At 37.9% G+C, this 9582-nt stretch overlaps 1 protein-coding gene across 2 annotated transcripts; it reads left to right on the top strand.

Moving 5' to 3' along the window:
* Window positions 1-926: 926 nt before the first annotated feature.
* TRH (thyrotropin releasing hormone) lies at window positions 927-9320 on the top strand. 2 transcript variants are annotated; one of them, XM_083351800.1, is made up of 3 exons: window positions 927-1518; window positions 2507-2722; window positions 6888-9320. In XM_083351800.1, the coding sequence occupies exons 2-3, from the start codon at window positions 2521-2523 to the stop codon at window positions 7355-7357; spliced, it is 672 nt and encodes a 223-aa protein (XP_083207926.1). In that variant the 5' UTR covers window positions 927-1518; window positions 2507-2520; the 3' UTR covers window positions 7358-9320. The 2 variants fall into 2 exon arrangements, with proteins under 2 accessions (XP_083207926.1, XP_083207927.1); XM_083351801.1 differs by having other exon boundaries at window positions 1399-1439.
* Window positions 9321-9582: the final 262 nt, after the last annotated feature.

The following is a 9582-nucleotide window of genomic DNA, read 5'->3' on the forward strand; positions in this document are numbered from 1 at the left end:
CTGTGTCAGGTGTTGCTTAAAATAAAGAGATCATTTCATCTGACAATTGTTCAGTTGAATGCATAAAGGACTGTTATATAGCAGAGCTAGTACTATAGAGCATGTATATTGTTTCTTGATAACTTTCGTGTATCTACACTAAGTGCCTCTTTTTAAAATATTGGCTTTAAATCCATATGAAATAGCTATTTCTGATATTCAGACTGTAATGACAATTTCACCTTCATTGATCACTAGTTTATCTTGAAAACATGTTGATAAACATGTACATGTGAACAGGTGGAGAAGTAACTTCAAAATAATTTGAATCTATTCCTTATAGGAGTTGGTATAACTATTAGGTTTTTCATCTATTCATAAATAACACAAAACCTCAAAGTTTAATTTATTTCCAAAAAAAAATCAAACAAGTTTATTTTGAACATCTCAATGTTAGGTTCAAGACAATTTAAAAAAAGTTAATATAACTTTTACTTAGGATTTTGCTAAAGTCATGCAAAATCTGAATGTAGACTTTTACTGCAGCATTTTTTTAAAAAAAATACTTAAGATTGAATAAATGTATTTGAAAAGAATAGTAAATAATAGTAAAGCCATTCCTAGATATTCTTCACTGTAGAAAAATGAGACTTGAAAATGAAGGATTTTATAAATGTTCAGAATACCGTGAGATGTACAGTGAAGAAACTGGATGTCAAAATCTGATATGGTTGTATAGCAGATTCATATTTGTGTATTTTCTAGATTGCAACTTTTTTGAAATTGAAATAGCAAACTTCCCATATACAAATGAGTGGAGAAAAAGCATCTCTGAACTGAACATAGAAGCCTCTCCAGATGAGAACAGAGGGGCATCACCCATACAGCACTTTGTTACCCAAATGAAACCTTGTTCTCCTTTCTGTAAAATTCAAGATTTTACTTGGAGGGAATTTATATGGAAATGAGTGAACTGTGGAGTATTGTCTAGCAAACTGCAAATTTACAGATAGGAGGACACCATGAAAAAAAGAAGGAAATAATATCATTTATTGATTCTATTTTGCTCTTCGGATCTCATGAATGACCTGCTTGGGATTGGCTCATAACAATTGTTTGACATAACGTTCATGTGAATTTATACACAGAGGCATATCCCTCATCTTATCTTATTTCCTGAGGCAATTTTTTTCTAGCAACCCTTAGCGAAGTGAGGTCAGCTCCATAACTGTCAGAATTTTAACATGCGCACAAATTTCAGATCCCTGACATCAATGAAAGGAGGCAGGAGCAACACAGTACATCACATATATTACCTCACAACTATTTGCATAATTGGTCCAGAGGCAGCTCTCTATAAGAAGGGAAGAAGACTTCATCTACCCAAAAGAACTCAGGGGCACTTCTGGTGGATGTCATCTGTGATTCAACAGAGGAAGGCAACTTTGAAGCTGAAAGCTGTAAGTAGCTACAGAAAGATACGGAGCTGAGGCAATTCTTTCAACCCCTGAGCCAAGGATTAAAGCACTTGGAAGGAAGGTAATAAATTCCATTTAGTTTCCCTCTGCAGGCTGTCTTACCTATTAAACTTTTCCTTTCTTATGAACATCTCACAGATTTATCTAGTTGTGTACAGCTGTTATTCAATTGTTCTGAGTAGTTAATAAAGCAGGCTATTTACTGGATTGGAAAAAAAATATACCTTCTGAATTTAATCTTGTTTTGTAACACTTTCAACCTGAAGGTGTATGAAAATGACAATCTCTCTTTTTCTTCTCTCTCTCTCCTATTGATTCTCATTTAAAAGGATAAATGTTAATGGTTTGCTCATAACACAGAATCAGATAGATAGAAGAGATCTTAAAATTACAACTGCTGTTAACTTTGCCAGCAAAGTTAAAGAGTATTTTAAGTCACTGAGTTAAGTGTTCACAAAAGCACAGTTTTTCTTTCATTTTCAAATGTTCTGAAAACATGAGAATCTATTTCACTGAAGTAAAAAAAACACTGAGTGATTTCGTGAAAATTGTAATTAAGCCATGTGGATTTAAAGCATCATTTGGCAGCACAGTATAATACTAGCATTGTATTCATGTTATAATAATTTTGTACAGGTATTCTACTTCAAATTTAAGCATTTAAAAGAAATGCTGTATATAATATGACACAACTGGTTCTGATGTATTGATACAACATTTATATAGCCTTAGATCTTTAATGTGAATAGGCTTCAGATAAACCACATGCTTAAAGAAGAATAAATCAGACTGTTTTCTCATACTATAGCACTCATCTTTGCTCAGAGAGGAACATCAAATTCGTATGAAGATCTTTAGGCAAACCTAAGTGAGCTCGCAGAAAATTAAAGTGATAAGTGATCATTCCTATGGGTAGTTTCATTAGAAGTGAATAATAACAGAAGAGCTTTCATTTATCTCCTCAAGACACCTTGTCCCCCCAAGTGATTAGGAATGTTGCATTTTCTGCACTACTTTTAAAACCCATTTTCTCCACATTCTGCTCATAGGAACTTGTCTTGCCATGTCCATCTCTATTTGGCGTTGGCTGCTGTTTCTGTTCCTGGCTTTTACTAGTGTGTGTGTCAACTTGGGGCAGCGATTTCCAGAAGAAGATGACAGTGATGAAAAGAGTCTCCTTGATGACCTCTCCCCAGAGGCAGAAAGCCTCATTTTAAATTCCATTTTCAGAAAGGTAGAAGATGCAGAAGAGGATCTGGATAAAGGTAAATATGAACATGAGAACTTCTATGGTTACGCAACTGATGAAGTTCCTATCTTGTTCCTGCTTTTATTTATACGCACAATTTCTGCCCAGAAAAGTCTTCACGTTTTTCCCCTTTTAAGGAGGAGAGAGAGCGGGGAGAGACAATTGTTAAAATATAAGGCACATCTTTCTTGGTTTGCTGAGATGGAGAAAAGTTAAGGCAAATTTTTCAGTTGTATCCTGGTGGAAGGTTTTGAGAGTTGTAATTCAACACCTATGGAGGACAGCAATTTTGGGAAGACCGGACTAGTCTTCCTGGAAAAAGATATTTTATTTTCTACTCATATTCAACATTCAAACAAACATGCCAATATTATAATTTTAAAATTTGGTATTTGGCCCTTCCCAGAGAGGTTGGAAAAGAGCTCTGAAAAACAGCTAATATTCAGGGTAGTCAACGTTCAGCTTGTTGATTTTTAGTCTAGCATTAATAGTGGTGAAGCACTTTGCACTGCACTCTCTGGGATCCAGCAGGGTAGCTTAGTAGGCACAGATCGGACTGTGCTATGCGACATGTATATATATCTGCTTTCTAATAGAATTTGACAGCTGATGGCTTTGATACAATAGCCAGAAAGTTACCATTTCTGTTTACCCATGTTTCTTGACATCTCTATACGGGGCTCACTCTATCTTATGGATGGGCCAATTATCATGAATTTTCAGGATTGATCAGACAAATACAGAACACAAAGGCCTTCATGTGAACCCTATCAACCATTTCCTTTCCCCTAAATGTAACAAAGGTAGAAAAACATTAGATTTTTTTTTGAAGGCTTTGTTTTCCCAGACAGATAACTAAGCAAGCAGAAACCAGTTGATACATATGACAGACCTATAATTCTTCCTCTTTGCTTCTATCTATTGTCTGCCTTCAAAGGAAAAGAGGATGCAGACAAGTTTAATGGCTTAATTGTGCTATCATTCTGGGATTAATTAGATCCCTGCCAGCAATACTGATGCCTCTGATAACATGACATTGATCCTGTCCTAAAGTGCAGTTGCTATTAAATTCCTCAGTGAATTAATTAAGGGTTCCAATTAAAACTTGCTGGACATCCCTCCCCTCTGGTGTCTTTGGATCCTTTTCTTCTGCAGGTTATCTGTGCAGTTCAGACAGATCCTATAGTGGCCCCATGCCAGTTTAGGTGATCTTGAATCACCTTGGAATTCTCTGCAGCCTGTATCTTCCTTTCCAGTTTCCCTACAGCCAATGTCAGGTGGGAGCTTGAATTGACTAAGAAAATTTACTGATATGCAGGTTCTGAGGTTTTGCTGCTAAAAAATACAGGAAACCAGAAGTTGCCTTCAAACTTTACATTTTTATTCAGCTGAACAAAAAGACGGGCTCCTCTAAATGAGAGCAGCCTCGAAAGACAAGAAATCCTTGTATTTATTCTTTCTGGTTACATAAGCAAGCCATCCAGCAAAGCTGACATGCATACGATAAAGATTTCACCCAGTAAGTCTGGCATACTGTAGATAAGAGGGAACACCTGCTGCCGGCATCGACTTCCCTCCGCCCTCTCCGCCACAGAGAGGGCCTCCTCAGGGTGCCACCGGTCAGAGAATGTCGACTGGTGGCCCCCAGGGGGAGATCCTTCTCTGTGGGCGCCCCGGAGCTATGGAATCAGCTACCGGTTGAGCTCCGGACGGCGCCCGACCTTCACTCCTTTCACCGCGAGCTAAAAACATACTTTTTTGAACAAGCTGGCCTGGCCTGATGAGGGGATTGGGGGGGTTGTTATGGTTATTTTATTGGGTTTTAAAGATGTATTTTAGTATGTGGGCATTTATTTAATCTTGTTTTAACTTTTGTAATCTGTATTTTTATTCTTGCCCTGTTCACTGCCCTGAGTCCTTCGGGAGAAGGGCGGTATAGAAATAGTATTAAAATAAAAATAAAATAAATAAGAGAGAAGGAAGTAACTAAACATGTTCCCTTTTGGTGTTTCCCTAAAGATATTGTATGTTCTTGGGTGGGTTAGGACATTGGGTATTTTCCTTGCTGGCCTTTCATGACCCTGCATCCACGACTTTGCAAGAGCCCAAAGACAGTAGGGAAATCTGCATATTCACAATTAATATTTATTTATTTATTTATTTATTTATTTATTTATTTATTTATTTATTTATTTATTTATTTATTTGTTTGTTTGTTTGTTTTTATAAACCGCCCTTCTCCCGAGGGACTCGGGGCGGTGTACAGAGGAAGGAAGGTATACAGATTGAACAATAAAAACAATAGTAAAAACAAACTGGGACCCCAATTAAAGCTATCATGCCAGGCCAGACTCCTGGAACAGGAAGGTTTTTAAGTCGCGCCTGAAGGTGCGGAGGTCGGGAGCCATCCGGATTTCGGTTGGTAAGCTGTTCCAGAGGGCTGGCGCACCCACTGGGAATGCCCTACCCCTGGGGGCCACCAGCCGACATTCCTTGAGCGGTGGCACCCTGAGGAGGCCCTCTCTGTGGGAGCGCACAGGACGGTGGGGTGCTGACATTGGCAGAAGGTGCTCCCGTAGGTAGTCCGGACCCATGCCATGTAGGGCTTTGTATGTCATTGTTAGCACCTTGAACTTCACACGGAAGGCAACCGGAAGCCAGTGCAGCGCATGGAGGAGAGGTGTGATATGGGAGTATCGGGAGGCTCCCAAGAGTGTCCGTGCCGCTGCACTTTGCACCAGTTGAAGCTTCCGAGTGGATCTCAAGGGCAGCCCCATGTAGAGAGCGTTACAGTAGTCTAGGCGAGAGGTCACAAGGGCATGGGTGACTGTACGTAAGGCATCCAGGTCCAAATAAGGCCGTAGTTGGCGAACTAGTCGAACCCGGGAGAAGGCCCCCTTGGTCACAGCTCCTATGTGATCTTCCAGGGAGAGCTGCGAGTCTAGGAGCTACTATCCCCTAATTCCGGGTCAACATTACTTTTGTGTGTGAAAAAACTTTTTTCAGTACTTTTCCCGGATTTTCACTCTCACCTACGTTTGTCTGGGAAGTCATATGACAGAATGGCAGACAGGGCTTACTGTCTCCATTCTGTCATACTGACTTTGATAATGGATTTGATGGCAGATCAAAGGATGGCAAATGATATATCCAAAGAATTCTACATATATGTTTCAATCTCCTTTCTGATTCTTTATCTAAACTGAGGAAGTCTAATGAAAGGTGAAGGAAGGAATTATTTTTATAAACATCCTTGTTTAAAATGGTGTTCCTGAAGAACAACATCATGTGAGGAATGCCAGAAAATTGTTTCTTGCCATTAGGATAAATGAAGTAGTATTTCTTGAGCCTAGTATAGTAAAACCTCTGCATAAGAAGTTTAACACTTATTATAAGACCACGTTTGACTAGTGTCATATATGGAATCTAATGATGTTAATTGCACACTATCTTAATGTCAATATTTTATTGATACTGAAGGAGTCCCACCTTTCCCTCTATTAATAGTGATATCTCAAACCACTACTTCAAAGGAATTCTCCTTCCACTTTCCCAAATATTTTCTAATCAATCATTTCAACTAATGTTCCTTAGTCACACGTTTCAGTCAAATATTGGAAAAAGTATTTATGATACTTCTTGAGTTCTTGCATTTAGAATCAGTATTCCAGTAGAATCCACTCATACATCTATGGACACTTGTCTATGCCCAATGATGGGCACCTACAGTTCAATACTTCAAAATCCCAAAGCCCACCTGCCCAAGAAATAAAGGCAATTGTAAACTGGGAGGAGCAACCTGCAGGACAAGGGGGCCTAAGGAGTGCAGGTAACATTCTGGTAAACTGGTACCTAATAACTGGTTATAGCAGCCATTTTGGAAATGAACAAGCCCTATTCCAGTAGCCATTTCACAAAAGTACCCATAATACGTTCTCAAAGATCTTGTCAGCTCCACGAAATAAAGAGCCTTATTTTTACATCTGTTCACTTATTTATAATCCTTCTCCAAATATGATTTTTTTAAATCCCTTGTTTTGACCACTTTTTTTTAACCAATTTACAGCCACCTATTTTGCCTCACTGTTCCTGAGTCAAATTGAATAATTATAACTTGCAACAAGAACAACCATTTGGCAATTTCCCAAATGAGCAGTAATGCGAAACCTTTCTTTGTACAGAGCTGGATGCTTCTCAGCTGAATTGGATCACCAAAAGGCAGCACCCTGGGAAGAGAATGGTAACGGATTTGGAGAAGAGGCAGCATCCTGGCAGAAGATCCCTCTCGGATCAAATCCTCAGCATTCCAAGCACCCAGCTAGCTTATCTGAATGAATTATCCAAAAGACAACATCCGGGCAAGAGGTACTTGCCTTACAACAAGCGACAGCACCCTGGCAAGCGAGGTTGGGATGATGAGACTGAGAGTGAGGAAATCTTAGAGAAGCGGCAGCATCCAGGCAAGAGGTATCTGGGTTCACAGACCCCAGACAATAATATTCTCTGTGACACCCAGGAGTCCTCTGAATGCAGCAAAGGTAGCCTGCTGCTAGGGTTGCTAGATAAGATAAACAAAGTCCGCAGTGAAGAGAAGAGGCAACACCCTGGAAGAAGTTCTTTGTTGGATGGTGAAATAGAAGCAGAGGAGTGAGAAACATTGTTTGTGTGTCTGTGTCTCTGTGTCTGTGTATTCATTGTTTCATTCTTCTGGATGATTTCTGAACGACTTCCCCACCTCCTCCTGCTTGCTGACTTCTCTGCAGGTAATTCTTCATAAGGAATATCACATAGAATGGTGGAGTACTGTAGTCCAGATTTAGCAGTCTATGGACATGTGGATTTCATTTTAAAGAAAAGACTGAAGTGTTTCCTTGAGTGACAGATAGATGGGCTTGATCCTTGCTTAAAACGAAGTTGCTCATAAAAAGCCATACCAATGTACCATTTTTTTTCCAACTGTGCATGGGCCAATGATAAATATATGGGTGGGAATTTTCATAATAGGAGACTAATTAAAGTTAATCTTGCTGTTCGCTGCTTTGTGATTACAACAAAGTTATCCTGAAGTAGGACCTTTTCATGTACTTAATAAATCAGAAGTGGATAAAAGAAAGGAAGAGTTCACAATCAGATTCTTGTCATGAAGACTATGTACTGTAGATCAACTGATGGAATATTGTGGTTAGTATCCATCCATATTGCAGATGGATGGATTAGGGAAGGAACCAACACACTGGCTTTTTAGATATTACCTATTCACCATGACGATCAAAATCATATTATCAAACCTGTTTGGTTGTATTGCTCAAATCAGATCTTCCCAGTCTAGTGTTGTTAAAATGAGCTGAATTACTGCTAAGCTTGTAAGCCGCCCTGAGTCTTCGGAGAAGGGCGGGATGTAAATGGAATTAAAATAAATAAAATAAAAATTATGATTCTCATTGTTTGCAATCTACATATCTACAATCTACATATCAGTATGATTCAGGACCACTGAAGTGTGAATGTCATAATCTCAGGAGGATGAACAGTATGGGTTTTTGTAGTAGCTGGAGTTGGAAACTTACTATGGCCATGTTAAGCCTTGTACTAAGTCTCTTAGATTTAATCACTTTATAAATCAAGTTATTATTAGTTAAGCAGAAACACAAAAGGATTTGAAGATAAGAATAAAGAGAATTATTAATAGACAATACAATAACAGTTGCTTATATTATCCATTTAGTCCTAGAATGAGAAATAAACTTGTGTCTAAAAAAAAAGAAATCTATTCCACATATATATCAGTAACCCAACTGTGGAAGGATAGGGGACCTATAATATTTCACATTCTCCAGCTATCATAATGTATATTATTTGTTTCCATATTGCTAGAATATACCTTTCCATGTAGTAATGTGGTTTTAAAATTATATTTTCCAGTGATAGTATTTTCCACTCTGATATCTTCTGTTGGGGGAGGCTATAAATCTACCAAGTATTAAGTTATGATAATATAAGAAGTTTCTCTATGCTCATTGCTAAGATGGAGCAAATGGAAATCCAATCAGTAAATGTACACTGAGAAAGATGCCTGTTTAGCAATTCAGGTTTTTCTATTATTGCAAGAATTAGTATGAAAAATCTTTAGCCAAGAATTCCTGGTTCCAGCTAGATTCGAATAAAGTGGAAGTAAATCTTCCAATTCAAAATAATGATTGGCAAAAATATAATGATTGATAACAGCAACAATGAAAATTTAAAAGAGGAACTCATAGACATCTTCATTTTATTGTGTGGATTTTAATTTAAAAATGTGGGAAACTCTGCTTACCATGCTCAGAAGAAATGTATTCACTTTCTGTGAATTAAAAGTGTTTACTTGCCATATAAAATTATAGTGTTCCAATTCAGTTTTCATTTTGACTGTACAGAAAGAAAGTAAATAAACAATGTGCCAAATTAGAATTGACTTCTAGATTGAAAAGGGGGGGAAATAAACTCAGTATAACAAGGGGACAACCTTGATATTTTAAATCAAAACGTGAATGACTTGATTATATATTTGTATACAATACTAATCAGATGTTCATATGGAAACTAATTTGTGTGGAAATAGATTTATCTGAGTAATATTTGTTGATATATGTTTAAAAATGCAACAAAATGTAGCATCTTTGCCATACTTGGGATGAAGCATTTAATGGGCACCAGATAATTAAGAGTATTTCTATGGTGGTATTCCTACTGTCTGTCCTGCAAGCATTTAACTGAATTAGTTGCCATAAGATTTATAGATTCTGCTAATTTACAGTTCATTTTAGCAATGTTCTAAAATCTGCATGCTGTAAGGCATGCATACTGGTAACCTAGAGCGATTCTATACAATCTGGGGAG

Source organism: Vipera ursinii (assembly GCF_947247035.1).
Source record: "Vipera ursinii genome assembly, chromosome: 2".
Lineage (NCBI taxonomy): Eukaryota > Metazoa > Chordata > Lepidosauria > Squamata > Viperidae > Vipera > Vipera ursinii.

What these genes read in the sequence shown, in the direction of transcription:
- TRH (XM_083351800.1), top strand. Translation starts at nt 2,521, where the DNA reads ATGTCCATCTCTATTTGGCGTTGGCTGCTGTTTCTGTTCCTGGCTTTT. An exon ending in AGAAGAGGATCTGGATAAAG is followed by an intron (nt 2,723 to 6,887) that starts GTAAATATGAAC and finishes TTCTTTGTACAG; the next exon opens with AGCTGGATGCTTCTCAGCTG.